We start from the raw sequence: 20,793 nt of genomic DNA on the forward strand, positions 1-20,793 counted from the left end.
TTCTGATTGTAAATAAAGATGTCGAGCTTGTTCAGGTGTTTCTATTGTAACTATGAATGTTTAGTCTCTTATCTGTCTTCGAGGAGTTCAGACTTTATCACAACTTGCCTCACGCTTTACAGCTTTCAATATCTTATTAATATACTCATTGTTTTTGAATTACAGATTCCATGTATGACTTTTAACAGTCGTCCTTACATTACAATTTCCACGATATTTGTAACTACATTTACTGGTACTGAATGAACCAAACCAGACTCCTGAGACAGCCCTGCTGCGCTAAACTTTTTTGTCCTGAGTCACGTAAAGAATACTATATAATTATTATAACGTTGCCGAGCAAACGCTATGGACATACATTGAAACAGTTATCTTATACTTGTCCTTAAATTATTGTCATATTTTCTCCTATTTATTCCAGCCTGTTCGTGCATACAACATTACTAGCAATGAACAATTCAACGTTAGAAACACTTCACCCTTTAAATCACTCTGGAGTTGCAGCATGGTGCGTAACATTTGGCTTCGTGGCGGCTGTAACAGTTGTGGGCAACGCCTTGACCGTTGTAGTGTTCCTAAAACAGAAACTTCCTCGAAAATACGGTGGTTATTTCCTGATAAATCTTGCAGTAGCAGACTTAATGGTAGGAGCCTTAGCTTTACCCATGTATATATACATTGTGTTGGCCTTTGCTTACTCGCCGTATAAAAGTAATCTTGCGACATTCCATCATATTTACACAGTGGTGGACGTCTTTACCGGATTAGCATCAGTCTTTACGTTGGCGTCGATTGCGCTCGAAAGACTTTACGGTATTCTTTATCCTTTGCAGTACCGCTGGAGGGCCACAAAACGAGTTTATTTTATGGTCATTGTCACAGTGTGGGCTTTGTCTGGCACAACGTCTTTGGCGTACATTTTGAGTACACCTACCTTAGTATTCTTGCTACCCGAGAGAACGTTTACTTTCTTCCTCACTGGGGTGTCTATGATTTCACTTCTGGTCATATGTGCTGCTTATTTGGCTGTTTCTTTACGTATCCACCTTTGGAATAAAAGCAAGATGGAAATGTCCTCCTCTAAACAAGAAACTAGACTGGCAGCTGCATTGTTTATTGTCACTGTCATATTTGTGCTTACATGGAGCCCATTTCATATCATGAACATACTTGCTAACTTTACTAAGTCATTCCTAAACAGCGTACCAGTGGACATCATTTTCTTTGGAAAAATGCTTCATTATAGTAATTCCCTTGCTAATCCTGCTATTTACTCTCTTAAAATACCAGAATTCCGAATAGCTGTAAGGCAAATGTTTTGCAAAAATTGGGTGCGCGAGACGAGGGTATAATCCTGTTAGATCCCCCGGCGTGTTCAATTGATAAAATTGATCATCGATAGTTTTCGATAAAAATCGATAACAACCAATTGATTGTATCGGAAGTCGATAAAAGGATCTGATGTGAGTAATCAATAGTTTTCGAATTTTCAGTTATCGTTATCGATTTTATCGAAAAATATCAGTGTTGTCGACATATCATCGACTGAAGAAAGCCAAAAAAAGATATTTAAAAACAGAATGCAAAAAAACCTCAGAAACAACTTCCTTCAACCGTACGTTTTTCTTGAAAAAAAAAATATGCTGAATTTTTTATTTTATATCATTTTCTAAAAAGTTTCAATAATGATAAATCAATGTAGAGATTAAATTAAGTAATTACATGTAAATACTGAAGTCTAGTTGCAAACACGAACAAAATAGAATAAATTAAGAACTTTACTGAACTTAATCTACTTTCTAGACCCGTTCAAATACGTTGATTGAGTATTGATTTCTGTTGATTGATCCATAACATCGATATCAATCGATCGATAGTTATCGATTTATAGATTGGTTTTCCAATGTCGGTTTTTGTCGATTGAACACACCGGGTCTGATGGATCCGTATGGAGATATACAGTCCTATCATCAGTGACTGGCCTATACTAAACAAAAGTTGCTTTGAATTTTCAGTCGCTCTTTCCCTAGATCGTCACGTGGTCTAAGCTTAATTTGAATGACACTCCGCAAAAAGAAAAACAAAATAGTGCTTTTAAGCGCACTGAAAAGAAAACTGGCCAAATATAGTTATAAAAATATTACAGAAAAGTAGTGCACGCGATAACAACTTTGTTAAAATCACAACATTTGTCAAGGGTTGACAGTACTATATTCTTTCCTTATTGTCAACAACAGTTCAACAAATGTATTTTTAGAAGAAATCTACATAAAGATATAATACTGTATTTATTCGATAAACTGCCCCAGGCGCTTATTCATAGTAAATTTTTGGACCTTGAGGGTGGGCGCTTATTCGAGGCTGCGCACACCATTTTCAGCAAGTGTAGTAAGTCTTTTTTATTTTTTATTTTTTTTTTGCAACAAAACAATAAATGGCAACAACAAAACGCGAAGATGTATTAATCAAGGTTTCTGTAAAATACTCTGAAGAAAACAAGTATCTGCAGGTGCGCGCTTTTCGAGATTAGGCTGACCGCTTATTAGCGTTTTCTGCCTTTAGGATGGGCGCTTACTCGAATAAATACGGTATATCTTGTTTCAGACTATGTTCACACCATACCCTAGAATCGTACCGCGGGCGCAGTCGGCAGAGTGGGCTTGGAACTCTAAATTCCAGTCCTCACTCCAAAATACTTACTTCCGTCTTAGTGGGTTCCAGCCCTTGCTCCGACCAATTTAGGTCCGCGACGGGCCGAATAGGAAGGTTCCCTTAATAGGTTTTTCGCGATCCGGGATTTGCGTCATCTATAGACCGGAATTTGAGATTTCAAGGCAAAATGGGGGCGCGATTCAGGATGGAAAGTATGGACTGGATGGGGGATGTCATCGGGCGTACGAGATTGAGGGAATGTTTGGGTCGGGATGACGCGAATAAAGGACCCTATTGGGGACAATTGAATAGGTGACACTGCATGAAAGTTTGGTACCAAAAGCTATCCGATATGTGACTCTCCTATTTCGAGACCGGCGCGGCCCGGCTTCGCTCTGTCTTGTGTGTGAACAAAAGCCTTATCCGGTATGACTTTCGTGGAGGCGCAAACTGCTATTCGGTGTCTAGGTAACATAGCCTCAGTGTTTCGAAAAAAAATATATATGAAAACATTAATACGAGTCGCAGATGAAAAACGGCGAAGACAAGTAAAGAATTATAAAAGGTGACTTTAAAACGTTCTTCCGAACACAAGGCCAAAGAATTATAAAAGGTGACTTTAAAACGTTCTTCCGAACACAAAGCCATTAAGCTCTCACCGGAGCCGTGCGTCACTGAAAGAGGTAAAAATTTAAGTTGCTTTTGATGTTCGTCTGATTGTTTGTTTGTTTTCGTTATTGCTGTCGTTATGTTGTTTTACTACATAACTCATCAGTGATTTCTCTTTGGTCGAAAGTCGTCGCGCCTACGAGACTTTTCTTTTTTTTTGGCTCGCTCAGGCCAAGTAACTATGCCGGTTTATAAGAAACAAATCGACGAAAATTATCCGCTCTTTACTCTTGACTTATCAATCAGAAATGACGCCAAAATCTTCAACACTTTGCATTAAACCACTCCACTGCGGTTTCTACAGTGGTTTCACTTGAGTTTTTAACATTTTCAGTAAAGTGTCTTCGGTAACCGAGGAGTTGTGTACGTAGCGGATTTGCTGGATAGCATAGGAAGCGGGTCTATTGTATTGAGAATAGCATAATACCGAGCAAGAAAAAGAAAATAAATAAATAGACGGCTTTTATTAGCGTAGATACACGGAATTTGCATATTGCACCGCTAACGAAAAAATAATTTAATATTTATCTTTGGAAAAAAATCTTTTAAGTCTTTTAAGGGAACACATTCAATTTTAAGAAGTTTGATTTTTAATATACACGTGCACTTTCTACAAGATTATTTGGGATTATTTTTTTTTTCACAACGGCTCTGACAGTAGGAAAGCAGATATCCTGTGTGTCTTTCACAAAGCAACATAAATTAAACAATCATTCAGATGAATAAAAAACAACTTTATTTGTGAAGAAGGAAATTATCTTGACTCTTGCTGCTAACTGAATCAGTGTTGGTTAAGGTGATCTTCGAAGCGCAGTATTCATGAACTGAGGGTTTGGCGCGCGAGTTTTTTGTTTTGCTTTTTGTAGAAAGTAACAATTAAATTAGCATTGGGTAGCTAGTAAAAACACTACGTCGGCTATTATTATAATGATAAAACTGTGCCACAAAATAAAATGGTAGTAAATAATAAAAAGTATTTCTATAAGACAATACTATTATAATGACAAAAAGTAAGAGCTTCGTGAGCCAAAGCTTCAGTTTTAACTTAATGATAATAATAAAGAGTGAGGAGAAACCAGAAGAAAAAAAAAACGTATCCAGCGATTACTCCATGAGTCATAATCTACAGATTCGCCCCCGGGACAGAATTACGTTATTTGAATTGTGTTAATTTAGTTTGCAAATATTGCAGTCGCTCGTATTGCATTCGGTTTTAGGCCTCTCCCGACCTCGACTGATTAAAAGCGGTTGTTTCTGAAAGTTCTGATCACATTATTTTCTGTTGGTTTCTTTATGAATACGTGACAGTTTTAGAAGGTTGTAGCACTGTGATCGCACGGTCCGTAATGGCCTACTGGAGCAGTGGAAGGAATAAGGGTTAGTTTAGTTTTTTGGTGTGCATGTGCGGTTTCTACATCCTCTCTGTGAAGAGCGAAGGGAAGATGATAAAGTTTGTTATGCGTGTGACTCAGAACTTGGCATTTAAAACAATACACCAACACCGGGCTCGAGCGGCTTGCCGGCCTTCACCAAAGGCGGTACAGCGACGTTCTTTTCAAAAATTCAATTAGCCAGAAAAGCCTATTGTTCATGCAGGTAAACTAACACTAAATGACATAAAATGTATTATAAGCAGATCAGTGATTTGCATAATCAGCACAACGCGGTCGCGAGCCCATCTCAGCGGAAAACAGCAATATAAATCCTTATAATATGAAGCAGGATAGCTGATCTTAAGTTGACCTAGCCTGTACTGTGTTACAAGAGTGGCACTCCTCGACTGCAATGTTGTGTAGGTAAGGCACCATCCCTTTCACCCTTGTTTTTACCTTCGTACTTCCATGTATACAACTAAAGAGCAAATAGCACCTCTACTGAGGTAGTAATCGCTCTGCTCAAAACGTTCTTTTCCTTCTCTGATGGCAATTGGCCTGACTGAACAGATATCCTTTCAGTTGTGGGTGTTCTTAGATCGAACGTTTGGGAACAATGTGAATCCGAAAGGGAGCTATCAACAGCGTACGCGGTCTTTTATATTTGCATTGGTGTTTATCTGAGACTGATAATCGATCGTTTGTGGCGGAGGAAATTGTGATCCCTATGAGTTACCATAGAATATTAAGTGGTGCCATTACTTCGCGCGATCATCTTCAGCGCGTATAATTCATGCACTAGAGGAACCCGAAGTGGTATTGATCGTCAAGTTGCTGGGGCTCGATGTTCACACATACACCCACTTTTTTTATTTTTGTTTTTCAGTACATGACTGTCATGGACAAATTGTATAAATTTTGATACCACTTTTATTAGTAGGTTGAAAGACTTATAAGGAATTTCTCTTTCTCCCTAAACACTGACACGGCTACTCAGTAATGTGTTCGGTATCGTTCAAGAGCTCAAGTATCAGAAAATCATTTGCAAAGCTGTATTTTGTCGAGATTGTGACTTTGTACATGACACAATACACAACAATACCGAAGGCTGCATGTATGGTATCCATGAGTTCCGCGTTTACGTTTAAAATAACGGCAGCGATTGACTCTATGCGCAAGTAAACAAGACGCATTTAGTACTTTATGATCACTCTCCAAAAATTTTTCAGCGCAACTTTAAATACAGGATATCGAGAAAAAAAAAAAAAAACTTTAACTAGTCCCTACTGCTTCGGTGTATTTTTATTTGTATCTTATTGCAGAGTTCCAGCGCTCAGTATATTAAAAGGACTCGCTGCTGCCAAAATCTACTGGTTTAGATTCAATGGTACAATTATAGTTTGCTTGCTTGGGTCAGCTGACCATCAGTATTTACAGCTGCTCAGTTTCCGAAACTCCTTTGAATGAGGTGCTGTATTTAATAAAGTTTACAGAGCAGTGGGAAATATACCTTTTAAACGTTTTAAATCGATTTCGGTTTACGTTCAACGTCATTGTTTTGTAAATATGTCCTTGTGGCTTTTAAAATCACAATTTCATTCTCTTCGATGTTTATAGCTGCCAAAGAAAAATAGAACTGAGGGAAGAGAAGTTAAGGCTGAATGAAAAAAAGGATAACAAACAAGACATTCATGTACTTAATCTACCTGGCTTTTGTAAGACGTGATTGTCTATTTTAAGACATGGCTAAAACGAAATTAAATATTCAATGGTAATGCCCTGTTTAGTCTATTTCATGAACGTCGATCATTCCATCGAATTTTTTTCATATTACTGTGCCGTTCCGGTCTTGTGTTTTCACTTGAAGGCAATTTCGATTACCATTGACGTATTTCTGTTTGCAAGTTGTCGGTTATGAAGAGAAGTGTACACGAATGTAGCTTGGTGTTTAAGCTTGCTTTCATGAATTAGTATTGGCTAGATCGATCGCTATGCAGTGAGGAGAATATTCCTGGTTGTCAGTAGACCTTTTTAAGAACAAATCGGAAATGGTGTATTCGAACTTTGAAAACAGTTTCAAAGAAATCACTATGCACTCACTCACGATTCTACAATTTCCGGATCTAAAGTTGAAATTTGTAGGACACACACTGAAAACGTCATTGAAACGGTAAACAAAAGAACTCTTTGTTGAAAGAACATTTGCATTTTGAATGCCCTCGTCTTTCGGCTTAAAATTAAAAATAAAACCACATTACATTTTTAACTTACAGGACATATTTTTATCACTGCGACTGCATGAGCACATTCCCATGTAGCCGCTACCAAGGCTTAAGTCTCAAAAAATTTTCAGAATTTCACCTGATTTTTAATACCGTCAGATAACTTGTAATTCACAATATATTCCGTCTGTCCTTCTTGTCTATCGACTGCCTTCTTATTATTGTACAAACAGGGGTCAAGGAACATTCACTCCTGGATATGTGCTTTTGTCCAACTATGTTGTGACAGTGCAATATTCTCACGAGCAAGACTGGTATGATTTTTCAATGTTGAGCAGAAAGTTATGGTGAGTGATGTCCGTTTTGTACCTCTCCTGAAGATGAGACTAGGCATCTTTCCCTTGCTTTCTCTTTGGATTTCATTTCACCTACTTAGTTTAATCCTTTTAAGCATGGGCTGTGGTGGTACAAGGTGTATGAATTGTTTATTAAAAAAGAACTTATCAAAAAAAAACTATTCGGTAAACCAAACGAGAGAAGTCACCTTTAAAACTGCTTTCCTTTAGTAATAGATTGCGCAAAGACCACCAAGTGTATCAAGGTGGTCTCCAACATTTACCGGATACGGTATTTGGCTTTCAGTCCGGCTGATTCGAGATTTTAGACGAGGAAAAGGTGAGCAATTTGGGATTGTACGGTAATCAGCGATGTTGCCGTGCCGGCCTTGGTAGTTCGGGATATGATGTTTTCGAGCAACAAGAAAAATAAGCCATACATTTTCTTAAAAGAAGAAATTCGCTCTTAGTTGACTTGAAACAATGGTCATCCACATCAGTTTACTTGAACCTGTCACGTGCCTATTTTGCGCGCCGCCGCGTTACCTTCTGCGGGTGAGTGCGGCTGCACGTATGCCAGCGAACCATTACGTAACCTCTATGGGACACTTTTAAAATCTGGATAAGCCAATAAAAATCAGCGGGATTTTCGAACTAAGGGCGGAAAAGTTTGGTTCGGGAAGACGGGATCAGTGTTTGAAAAGCGACTTGAGATTTCCCGATATTTCGAACGGACAAGCCGTCCTTCAGGGGATTTAATGAAGAATCGGAAAGTCGTTACAATTCAAACTGCAGGAGTTGGCTGTTGTCATTTATATATAAAAAATTTCATCAGTGAGGAATCCTATAAGGGACCCTCAAACCCCTTAGGTCTGGCTGCCATAACAGAAAAAAAGACATGACGATTTATGATTCTGTCATAAGGCTTTTACGAATCCTGTTGCATTATTTAGTCCTGGCCATGGGTGGCGGGTTCAAATACTAACATTCTTTTCCACATCACCAAAGCCAACTGACGTCTTGAATTGCACTTTTACACTCGGCCACCCAAGCATTGCGACACGTACCGTGTTGAGGTAACATGCTTTTTTGAGCGGCCAACGTCGTGAAAACATTGCGGGAATTTATTTTTTCCGGTTGTCATGGCCTCGCAGTACGCAATTTCCCCACCTTATTGGCCGCGGACCTCAGAAAGATTTTATTCATTAACAGCCAGTGGGCGTTACTAATGATTCTGAACAGTAAGCAGGAAAAAATAAGTGAAAGTGAATGTATGATATAAAGTGGGTGATTGAAAACGAAAAATTGAAAAAAAAAACAAAAAAAAAACACATATATGGCGGTAGGTAGGTCGTGGGTCGTAGCTTTCCTTATGACGCAGACAAAGAGGACACGTCTGATATCCTTTCATCCACGACCGAGTTTCATTTTATTTCATTTCACTTCAAATGCAAAACACCATGCCGGAAAGGGTTTTTTTGGCCACGAAATTTTCTTAGTTGATCTAAATCAAGTTTTTTTTTCTGTTTTTCCGTTTTTGAACGGTAAATGCATTAAGCGGAAGAGAAATAAATAAGACGATAAAGCAAGGCGGGAGTGACAAATTGTGCGCTGTCTTTTTTTATTTTATTATTATTATTTTTTTTTTGCGGGGCGGGAGAAGGGGGGGGGGGGGGGGGGGGAGTAAATCATGAAAATTGCTTGTTGTTGACCAATAACCAATATACGGAAACAGGTGACCGGCGCGGATTCGTGTGCTAGTCATGAGTCAGGGAGACCTGTGAAGCTAGCTCAAGCTGGTACTACCCATCATCGTCGTCTTTGTGGCGCGCAGTTGTTTAGTCGTGTCAATAGTCTTCAATAATAAGCCCGAAAACGCATCTTTTCAATCGGAAAAACAAAACGAGAAATAATGTTTTTTTTTTTAAATAATAAAAATAAAAAATGATAAACATGGGTTCGAGAAATCTTCCCCTACGCTCAATGATTCGCTCTGGCTAGTGGTTTACTGCATCGTTCAAAGCCAAAGTTTTTAAAAATCGTTGTTAAAATTAATTAAAGCCTAATTTCTTTGGTTGTGTACATTTTGAATCCTTGCTAATGTGATTTTCCCGTATAATGGGGTACTCTTTTAAAAGTCAATAAGTCACAGAGGTTTGATGTTACTGCATTAATTTTACTTTTGAATGTCTTCGGCCTTTTTGGCACCATTCAATGAACGACGCTGTGGGCTTTTTTATTTGCCATATTCGTCGTATACACGTTTTTAATCATCGCCTCTGTACCTTTCCTTTTAGTGAGTCGTCACTCCTTAGAAGTGTCACCAACCTGGCTTTAACCTGATGTTATTGGCTGAAAAAAATAAATAATTGAAAGTCAGAGGACGATGAATGAAAAAAAAAAAATTAAGTTAAGCTGGGGGCGGGAACGATTGGGAGAGCTCAGGAAGTTTTTCTTATCAAAATCACGATCCGAAAGATAATTAAGGACAATAATTCCCCCGCGGTTGTAAAGACATATTTCCTATGAGGTTGGTAAAAAAATAAGAGGCATGATGTAATTTATTCCGATCGTTTGACAAGAAGTTTCGTGGTGTTCATTTTTCCTTCGTGAACTTGATACTGAAAGAAACAGTACCCCTCAGTGCGTGACGGTCTGTTCGTCTTTCCTATTCGGAAAGACGTCGATCAGAATCTGAAATACGATTTATTGCTCTCCTTGAATAATCGACTGTTTTAATGTCAATCGGGTAAGTTGTCTTTAGTCAGATTATTTTCCGTATTGGAGGGGGGGATCGTACGAGATAATTCATATCGACAACAAAGCAAGGCAATTGAGAAATAACTTCAAAAAGGAAAAAAAAAACAGCATTCTGGCTTTTGTTTTATGTCGTTTTCAATAAATCGACAGATCTGCTCTTGGTTTGATATGTTGCTGTTTTAATTATTTCCCTCTCGCTTGCGGTTCAGTCAGTCTGCATATTTAACTGAACTAGTCTTTTAGAGCTTTATTCCTGTGTAACTGCTTAGATTCCCACTAGCCATGTTCTTTTATGCTCCTTTTCGAAAAAAATAGTCATAAAAATAGAAGAGAAGTACATTGAATATTTTTATTGGCGACCAGTAACGCAAAAATTTCTCCTTCAACAGGATTACGTAGTGTACTTTCAAACGATTTACGATCGCTTGAGGATCGTCTCTGAGGGAACAGATTTTATGAACCCCTTTTAAGAAAATCAACAAAGCTTGTCTTTTTAGTTAATTAAACCAGATTTAACAATGAAAACACAAAATCAGTCACAACACAGAACTTTCTGCTAAGTTTGTAGAGGACGTAAATTAGAGGGAATTTTTCACTTTTTAAAATGTTTTTTGTTTGTCTTATTTCTTTTCTTCTTTTCTCCTTTCTTTCTCCTTAGAGTTTATAAATGTGTTACATTATAAGGGGATAAAAAAATCGCAATTCAGAGACTAATCTACATGTAATGTCAGGCTGTCAAGCAAATAGGTCTCCGATGTGCTGAGTATGATTTTTATATGTTTTATAAACACAAATGCAAAACGTAATTTTAAAATAGGTTACAAATAGCGGATCGACTGCAGGACCGAACTTGCCATATATAGTATTCCAGGAGCATTAGATTTTTAACTCTTCTTGTTTTCTCCGTTTTTGCCGTTTCCTTCTTTCTGTTCTGTTCTTTTTTTTTCTTTTTAGATTTTGTGTAAAGAACTGCCGACCTTGACGACTGCTCGCCTCACCCGAAATTGAGGCTCTCCACTAACTTCCTTAAAGGAAGCAGTCGAAGCAGAATACAGAATAATCTTCTATTACATAACTCAGTTATGATCAAATGCTGTCGCTAAAGATTAAAATATCAAATCTCTTTGCTATCTATCATAGAAGATTAATTATAAACAGAATTCGTCACGCAATCCAATTATACACTAAGTTTTCGATCCTTTCGTGGGCGAGTCTGTGCCAGACATGCTTATGACTACACTTTGCAATGAATGATTTTACTAAAGGCGCTTACGGTATTGCGTAGATCGGTAAGTAAAAGTTCTTCACTGCTTCATTCTATGTATTCATGAATCATCGTTGTCGAATTGGATGCCTAAGATTTAGTAGCTTGTAAAACATCAAACCGCAGCTGTTTGTGTTTATACTCAGTATCTCAGTAAATACGCAAGCTAACACGTTCGTCGCGTGGGTAATCGTAAAGAACTAATTATCGTTGTGTTAAAATACATAAAGCTTAGTCCTTTATCTCAAGTCGAAACTTGAAATGGCATTTTGCTCTCTCCAAGCTATTGTTCTAGTTTTCACTCGAGAGATTTGTGTCATCCGCCACCATCGGTGAAACACGAGATGAGCATCTGTGTTGTTGATCGAATTTATTGAATGTTATATAACTACTTTAGCCACTCAAACGTGCACCAGGTAGTTAACATCACTTGCTATGCTAACTTAACCATTTCAAGGCACTCTCAATAGATTGTTACTCACTGTTGTTTGAGATGATCGTCAAAATCAATACTGCTTGCATGTTCATGGACGAAAACACTTGACAAACGTAAATATATGGAATTCAGTGGACTCATCTAGTCACCTTTGGCCTTGAAGTACTGTTTAAAGAACCCGATGTTCACCTCTCCATTCGACTTCAAGTAACGTAATTCAACAAGTTTTCTTATTGAGACGAACTGGTTGGCCATCTACCAGAAATATGCTCGTTTTCTAGTAGTTATAGCCTTTGCCTTCGAAATTGAACTTGTCAATTAAAATGTGTTTGATGTAAGGTCGGGAATTAGAGTCGCGATTTTCTTCATCTTTATCTTTATTTTTAATGCATAGATCTAATGATAATATAAATAATCATAATTTAAATAATTTACATTGTGATTATTTTGAATATGTTTTAGTTTATTATCGTCATTATTGTTATTATTATTATTATTATTATTATTATTGTTATTATTATTATTATTATTATTATTATTATTATTTATTATTGTATTTTTCTGCGGCTATCGGTGGTTGACATGCTAAAGGTTAACACACAAGTAGGATAGAGTCAAAGACGTTACAGGGATCAAGCAATTTTCTCACTTCTAGCTTCTCCATGTAAGAATTGACATGTACAAAAGATGCCAAAGCTAATTTTCCCCAGCATGTAGTGGTCATGGTGGCTCCCCTGAAAAGTCCTTTGCCTTCATTCCTTAAAAACTCGATGTAAATAGCTTTCCGTTTAATTTAGCTCTTTGTCATTGTTCAATGAAGACTCTAATCTAATGGTTATACAGTATATCAATCGTTTATCGACATCATCAAGTACAGTTTGGCAAACGTACAATTTTTTCCCGTCTGCTGTTGTTTGTTTTATTTGCAAGAATACTGTAATTCGAGATACCATATAAGAAACAAAAATACATACCAAGTGGGATTTATGTAAATTAGTCAGTTCTTTGTTTATTTATTTCTAGTATTTCAATCTCGGTTATCAGCTCATCATATACCTTAGTTTGACCTTATATAGAAAACAACAAAGTTTCTGTCGGACAAAGCGGCAAAGTAGATTTCGAGAGCTTCCTACCGACTAAACAACAGAAAAAAAACAGAAAATACCATACCGGCTGCAACAAAAAAGCCACAAAATTTGATTTGAAATTATTTAATGGTACTCCGAAGTTTCCTTAAAAATTTAAAAAAATTATAAGCTTAATTCTTCCTTCCGACCTGATTATGTAACAACAACAACAACAACAACAAAGTTTACCTTAAAAGTTTTCAGAATAGCTTGCAAGTCCTTGCAGGAGTAAGTTTTCAAAACCATTAGCAGATTCAGTTTTTGCGTGTTTGAACACCTCTTAACATTATCGCAAGTCCATAACGGACCATAACGGGCCTCAAGTGAATCCTACAACGAGCGGCTTTCCATTGAACAACAATAACAACAACAAATTGATTAATGAAGCTGGGTCTTTGTGCAGCTCCAATTCAGTGGAGGAAGAAAACGAAATTGAAGAGCAATCAGGTCGATCTATCCAGCGTCGAATTCCACAGTCACAGCAAGGGAAAGCGAAAACGGTACTTGTCGAGAATAATTTAAGCACAGCGCCCTTCCCTTTCAGATTTTTCGTTCAACTAATTACGCAAACGGCGCATATGTCATGTGATTTAGCCTTGGTTTACCGGAAGTTACGTCAACATCCGGTCGTTTTGTAATATTTAAAATAAAATTTACCAAAATTCTGTTGTAATAACCAGACGTTTGGAGTTTTAAAAAAGTTAATAAAACAATTATTCCATTCGCGCTTCTTGGATATGAGATAGTTATAGCCAACTCGGCGCTACGTGCCCGGTTGGCTATATACCACCTCATATCCAACGCGCGCTCATGGAATAATGATAATCTCACCACAATTGAAACGAGTTCTTCGAGTTCTTCGAGTTTCTTTCTTTCTTTTTTTTGTTTTTGACAATAATTGAACTGTGCTGATCAAGGCTGCTAAGTGCAGCCAAAATATAGGTTCACCGCTACATTAAAAAAGTGTCTTCATTTGTGATGAGTATATTTGGTCATGGAGACTGCCGTCTACTCTTTGCTATTAATGCATGTTTCCTGTCTTCGTGTTGGGAATTATTTAACAATATTCACTTAACCTTCGCCGAATAATTCGTAAATAGTGCCATACGGTATTGTCATGCGTACATCATACAATACGAGTACTTAAAGGGAGGTATCTTTTCCTATTATTATTTATTCATTTGCTTGTAATTTTCTGCTTCTCAAGTTTCCATATCTGCGAAACTGTGATTATTTACGTACAATAATCATTTTACCAGTGTCTTGAGAGACCTTTGTCATGCGAAGGGTATGTCATGTATTTATAAAAATCGGATTAAATTAAAAACCATATTTTAAATTCTGCAAAACAATTAGTATTCAGACTTCAAGGAAGTTGAACCCCATAGTGCACCAAACAAGAATCGGTGGAATTCCGTAAAAACATGTCAAACATTGACCCAAATGCAAAAATTCTACAAACTGGGCGTTTGGAAGTACAGTAATATCGTGCAAACTTTAAGGATGAAAATACCGTAATGGACCTTGTCACGGTTTTGGACTCCATCTTGACGAGTAGGCAAGCGCGTGAGAAATTACAGTGTTTGTACGAGAATCTAATGTCAAATAATCTCGTAAAACGACTGTTCTGAAAAAATATGAATTGTAAACTAAAGCTACAGAGCAAAGGATTCTGCTAACAAATTTTTGGGACCGAACCTGTGCTTACATGTCTCTAGACGCTTGCTGTAGATTTTCCACATATTTTTCTGCAACTTAATTTCCCGGGGAATTTTATTGGGCAGGAAGAAAAACTTTTACAGACAATTTTCTATACATGAATGTCTAGAAAATTTTAAAAAGTTGTTTTAGCGCATGTGGCGGCACGTAACGCCTTTAAATTTTTTCATTAGAATCCTTGGGAGTAAAGCTTTAGTTTACAATTCACTTTTTTCAGAACAGCCGTTTTACGGAAATTATTCGACATTAGATTCTCATATTAACACCGTATTTTCTCACGCGGTTTGCCCGCTCGTCAAGATGGCTTCCAAAACCGTGACAAGGTCTGTTTCAGTGGACACATAATTCATTTCATGTTTAGGCGCCTTGGTATATTTTCGTTGGTGGTGTGGTGTCCTGCCTGGACATGTCCGGTAACATATTTGTGCTTTTGTTCAATCAGCGAAGACGATACTCCTTTCTAAAGAGAAGAAGAAGAAGAAAAAAATAATAAAAATGTTTAATTTCTTTACTCCATGTCAGGTCCAACTCCTTGCGAATCACGCTTAATAGCAGCACATCAACAATGTACTGTTAAGAATTTGTATTTGCGTCGCTGGTAAGAATAATATATATTAGCACAAAGAAGAGACTTCTTCAAGTTTAAGATTCAGTTAACCAATACTACCACCTGTTGATATCTTTTTGCGTCCACTGTTTTCCTTTTAGATCATAACAGTAGAGAGCAGTGATGTTCTGTAATTGTCACGTGTCACAATTTATGGTCCACATGTGTCATAGTGGCCCGTAGGGTACTTTCCATAAAGGTCGTGAAAATTTTGAATGTATCAAAATTTGGATGATTTTGTTCTAACAGAATTTCAACTTATAGAGGGTATGTTGAATGCGCCAATAGTTAAGTCTTTTAAACATTACTTTGTGCAATACATCCTAACGAGGCTGATATTTGTTCTGCCAATGATCTTGGAAACACTAGTTCCTTCTATAAGCTCTGTTTGTCCTCTTGTCTTGCACATGTTATTTCTGTCATATATATCGCTACTAGATACAGGTACAAGTTAGGAGCGAATCCCAACGCATTTTAAGTGAATTTGCTATCTGAAGTCAAAACAACCTGTTTTCACACACTGATAGAACGCGTTCCGTTTGTCAGAGAGATCCAGGTAACGTCTTATCTATAGCCTGTGTACAGACGTCCCCCCTCCCTCAGATTTTTTTTTCTGAGGGAGGGGGGACATCTGTACACAGGCTACTTATCTATCATGGCAAGTGAAATCGGTGCTGCATTTCATAAATTTTTGCCTCTACCTCAGCCAGTCATATATCTATAATGTTGATAAATTCATTTTTTTTTCCTTTGAAGTTAAATCTTCAGGCAGATAATTTGCTTCATTTGATGTGGTTACGTAGATTCTTAGATGTGTTTTATGCCTTTCGTAAGCTGGGCTGGTCAAAATCACAGAAATCTCAAAGTATAGGCGTTTGTGGTTTTTCAAACATAGTTCGCCGCCAAGGTCGCGAATATTAAGAGGGGTTATGCCCCAGGGATTAAGCAGGTTTCTTTTAATATCCAAGTCATCTGTAGTTAAAGATACATCAGTTTCAGGAAACTTATATGCAAGAAACCATGGTTAACTTTTTGAAAGAGTTGTTAACGACTGTTACTTAGCCTCTTTTCTCCTTACTGACATCTGGAGACTCATTTGTGACTCGATCATTGGATTTTCCGTCGATACGTCGTCTATATTAGAATAGCAGATTTTTGATATTCAAGTTGTTTTGGCAACTTTTGGCTTCTTGCCATGCAATCTCTCAACGTTATAGTTTGACCGACGAAAATTTAGCACATTTCTAATATTCGACAATGACAGGAGAGGTGCATTTTTTGACAAAATCGTCTCTAATTCTGTAATGTTATTATTGACTTCGCTGACGCGGAATGTTTACCATTGGACCGCCCGTAAACTGAGCCACCTGGATGGCTAATCTTCTTTCGAAACAATAAAGGCTTCGAGTCAAACAAGTCATGAGGAAAAGAATTTATGTTTCTGGTGCATCGAGTGCTCAAAATCGTTTCGTCATTCGCTATACTGAGAATGATCGACTTACATATCATATTTGACTAGTGCTAAAGTGGTTTATTGTAAATGTATACTAACGCTGCTAAAAGGGATCGATGAAGTGTTCGGCAACATTAATATAGGATATCTAAAGGAAAACACGAGCCTATTCCACTGACTTATGTGTTGGCACTGAGAATACAGTGCATCCACTTACAACTATATTACTGGACACAAGTCCCACTCAAAGCCTCCCGTTATGCCTAGTTTCTAGTTAACTCTCGAGTCTTTTTTTTTTGTAACTTTATTTCATTCCAGTTTCTTATATAGGACCTTTGACCGGGTTCTTTAAAAGCACGAGCGGTCAGAAGGGGAAGCGAACAAATGCCATTATTGTGTTGCCCTCAGCCACCAGAAATGTTTCATTCATTGGAAGAAACTTTGGAAAAATCATTAGCCTAATGAACTAATTTTCAATATTATACGTTTATTCTTAGTGACTGACCGACATCATGGCGAATAATTCCTCTGATCCGAAGCAGTATGGTGAACGCATGTTCAGGCATGAGGAGATGTTAGGCTGGTGCTTTGGATTTGGTATTATTGACGTCCTTATTCTAATAAGTAACACTCTCGCCATTATCGTTTTTACACGAAGCAAGTTGCTGCGAAAGCGTACAAACTATTTTTTGCTTTGCTTGGCCATTGCCGACATCATAGTCGGTCTGATTTCCTTGCCAATGTTTCTTCACACTCTGGTAGCATACACCGAAAGTGGAGGAAGGACGCTGCCCAAATTTGTCAAGCAAGTGCCAATAGCGTTGGACATCTTTGCGGGGTTTGCCTCCGTTTTTGCCTTAACAGTTATTTCATTGGAGCGTTTGTATTCAGTTGCTCTACCCAACTGGCATCGAACAACACCTTGTTACGTTTACGGTATCTTAATGACCATTATTTGGACTCTGGCCGCCATTCTACTCACCTTTCGTATACTCGAAGATGAGAAAATAGTGCCCAAAAAAACTATGTTGTACTTAACGATAGTGACGTTTTTTATTTGTCTGGTGGTGATTTGCTTAGCATACGTTGGTATTTGGATCAAGGTGGTTCAAAGAATGCACGAGAAAACCAAAAAGGCCCTTGAAAAGGACAAGAAACTGGCAATGACCCTGTTTTTAGTGACATCAATTTTTGTTTTAAGTTGGACACCAATCCAGGCAATGAATATCTACATGTCTTTATCCGGTGTGTGCGATGTTTTCTGTTCTAAACATATTGTGACCATGATCTATCTCACCAAAATGATGCAGTACGCGAACTCGTTTATCAATCCGATTATCTACACCTTTAAGATGCCCGACTTTCGCAGAGTTCTTCTGTCGCTTTTTGGTAGGAGATCCCATGGTGCATCAACAAGGGGAACTTCGAGAATGCTGACCGGTGACAGACGCAAGAGAGCAAGCACGCTGCGATCCAGCGATTACGAGGCCAATGGCAATTGCGAAAATGCGGTGTGAATATCTACCTTAGTTTCGTCAACTAAGTTAATTCTGCAAAGTTATGGTAGACAAAACCCGCCTTAGGACAACTGATGAAAATGGCTTAAGTATATTTGCGAAAGCCGCTATTCAAACACGTTTGAAGGTGTAAGCGATGAAAACGTCACGTGAGAAATCTCCCCAGTGAAGATTGTGAGTACACACACGAAATTGTGCTTGAATCACAAATAACCCCTGCAATGCAGGCCATAGTCAACGATGCAGAGCATCCCTGTACTTATCTAGCTAGAACGGTCACTTGCTGCCATCAAAAGTGCGCATGCTTATCTGAGACTGTCACGTGACTGTGTGTCCTAGCAAAGAACGAACCTAATTGTATGCAGCTGTGATTTCCTTCATAAGGTACAAGATCTATATTTTTCAGTTACAAATTTTAACGCCTCAATGAGGTTACTCTCTATGCTGTAGTTTACAGCTATTTCGAGAAACGTTGCCGGAAGTAGTGCATGCAACAATTCTAAAAGGTATTGTGGTTGGTTTTCGGGTCACTGTTCTTCAAAGAAATTTTAAAGAATAGCACGATAAGATATGGACTTATGTTTGCGAGTGCTTAAGGTAAGAAACAAAAGTAGGTTCGACAGCTACAGTGTCATGAACAGTGTATTGATCATATCCCATACTACCTTTCGGGATTGTCGCGTGCACATTTTTTCAGACAACCGTTCTCGAAATAGCTGTTCAACGTGGAAACTATGTGTGTTTTAGGAAGTCAAATTAAGTTTCCTCACATGCGCAATGCGCACGGTTTTTCATCATATCAACATTTTTGGTGTTAAAGTAATTGCAATGATAAACATATTTTGTGTTACGGTATTTGCAGCATTGTTTAACTGTGCGGAGAGAACCATAACCAATGAAAACATACACTCAACTGTTGTTCTTGATCCTTGGACCCTTTTCAATACTGATAATTTTATCTTGTTTGATTTTTCTTACTTAAAATTGTCGGTTTCTCTCACTTAAGTTTGTACCTAGCTTTTCGTTTAATCACGCTTGAGGCTAGGAGTTGAACCACGAAAAAAGTCCTTTTCGACTCTTGCCTTTTAATTATTACCGTAGTTATTCGATTAAGCGCACTGGGTGCTTATTAAATTTTTGGACCTTGAGAGTGGGCGCTCATTCGAAGTGAGTGCTTGTTTGAGGCTGGGCGGTTATTAATTGTCATTGCTTTCAGCAAATAGTATGTTGATTTTCCAACAAAACGGTAAATAAAAACAAAACGTAAAGATGTGCCAGAAAAGAATTTTAAGTGTAAAAAAAGACTAAGAACTCGCTCTTCAGCGAAGTCTCTTAACTTAGTAGTGCTAAGTCAATTTCTATCTCAGTGTCAATAAGGTCAAAACTAGTGGTTGTCTAGTCCATGGTTCACCGCGTAACGTCTGCAAATGGCCGGGTCAGTCGACGAGAAGCAGATATCGCAGTAAACAAATAATAACCAAGACTTTTGTGGTCCACTTCAGTGTTTTTGGAGGGTGGTAGATAGGTTGGGCGCTTTTTCGAGGCTAGACACTTGTTAACTTGTCCTCCGTACAGGATGGGCGCTTATTCGAGGTTGGGAGCTTAATCGAATAAATACGGTATTAGGCATTGTATCTCATTTTATCATTGAAAAAATGCTATCACCTATGTTATCGTATTCTCAGATTTAGGGCAGGTATTTTCGACTCTACGTTAACGATTTCTGCTACATTAATTTAGTGTAGCAAAACGTCTGCTTAAGTTCGTTCTGGGAAGGATATATTTTTAAATTTAGTTGAATAAATCAATCATACATTTCTATTTTTGTTTTAACTCATAGTCTATGACTTTACAAGAAACTATATCGTATATATTTGTACCAGTATCAGCTTGGTTTTAGAAGGAGTTTATCTTACTCCCATAAACTGTTATATTTTTATTTTAGCCCAAGTTGTACAGAAATGTCCAGAGTTAAACATACGCATGCGCAATTCTATTGACAGTCTCCTCCTGATTAATAAGACACCAAACTACAAAAGGTCTGTCAGATATGACATATGATACTTGCGTTCAATCCTGGACTTAGTTAAGTCGTGTGATAAACATTTCTGGAGGAAAAAACTTTTTATGACTGATTTTGAGGTAGTTGGTGAAATGAAGATGGTCCACGCCCTTTGCAGCTGGATCGCGTGATATAATTTTATATAAATATAATATATTTTTGCAAATTAGGTCAAGTAGCTCCAAACTGTACAGGGCCGTTTGCAGATTCGACGCTTTATTTGTAGGTAGTCTCATAAATGTAAAGTGTACCCTCAGCAGCGTCTAATAAAATGAAAGGGTTGTTGGGTGAAGTCAATTGTGTAAAGGTTTTACTTTCCTTTAACACTTGTCAAAGGCGTTGTCAAATATGCTGGTAACTTTGACTTCACTCTTTGATGCACGTCAAAGGTGAAGTCAAAGTTGTGGTGGCTATGCCACACTTTTGATGCATGTCAAAGATGAAGGCAGTTACGGAAAACTACACTTTGACAACACTTTTGAATGGTATCAAAGGTGACACCAATGAACAATGAATCAATGAACAACCGTTATTTCCACAGTTCAAACATTTATTTTCAAACTGATAAAAGAAAAGCTGTAATACTGCTTTAGTGAG

At 37.7% G+C, this 20,793-nt stretch overlaps 2 protein-coding genes across 7 annotated transcripts; both read left to right on the top strand.

Moving 5' to 3' along the window:
• The first annotated feature begins 449 nt into the window (after window positions 1-449).
• On the top strand, window positions 450-1,352 carry LOC140926979 (adenosine receptor A3-like). The gene has a single exon (XM_073376648.1). It carries the CDS (start codon window positions 450-452, stop codon window positions 1,350-1,352), a length of 903 nt encoding a protein of 300 aa, XP_073232749.1.
• Window positions 1,353-4,743: 3,391 nt separating this feature from the next.
• LOC140928564 (adenosine receptor A3-like) lies at window positions 4,744-20,488 on the top strand. 6 transcript variants are annotated; one of them, XM_073378330.1, is made up of 3 exons: window positions 4,970-5,117; window positions 7,150-7,263; window positions 17,115-20,488. In XM_073378330.1, the coding sequence occupies exon 3, from the start codon at window positions 17,130-17,132 to the stop codon at window positions 18,132-18,134; it is 1,005 nt and encodes a 334-aa protein (XP_073234431.1). In that variant the 5' UTR covers window positions 4,970-5,117; window positions 7,150-7,263; window positions 17,115-17,129; the 3' UTR covers window positions 18,135-20,488. The 6 variants fall into 6 exon arrangements, with proteins under 6 accessions (XP_073234432.1, XP_073234430.1, XP_073234431.1 ...); XM_073378331.1 differs by lacking the exons at window positions 4,970-5,117; window positions 7,150-7,263 and adding an exon at window positions 4,744-4,917; XM_073378329.1 differs by lacking the exon at window positions 7,150-7,263 and having other exon boundaries at window positions 4,959-5,117.
• The last annotated feature ends 305 nt before the right edge of the window (window positions 20,489-20,793 follow it).

Source organism: Porites lutea, chromosome 2 (assembly GCF_958299795.1).
Source record: "Porites lutea chromosome 2, jaPorLute2.1, whole genome shotgun sequence".
Lineage (NCBI taxonomy): Eukaryota > Metazoa > Cnidaria > Anthozoa > Scleractinia > Poritidae > Porites > Porites lutea.

What these genes read in the sequence shown, in the direction of transcription:
- LOC140928564 (XM_073378331.1), top strand. Translation starts at nt 17,130, where the DNA reads ATGGCGAATAATTCCTCTGATCCGAAGCAGTATGGTGAACGCATGTTC.
- LOC140926979 (XM_073376648.1), top strand. Translation starts at nt 450, where the DNA reads ATGAACAATTCAACGTTAGAAACACTTCACCCTTTAAATCACTCTGGA.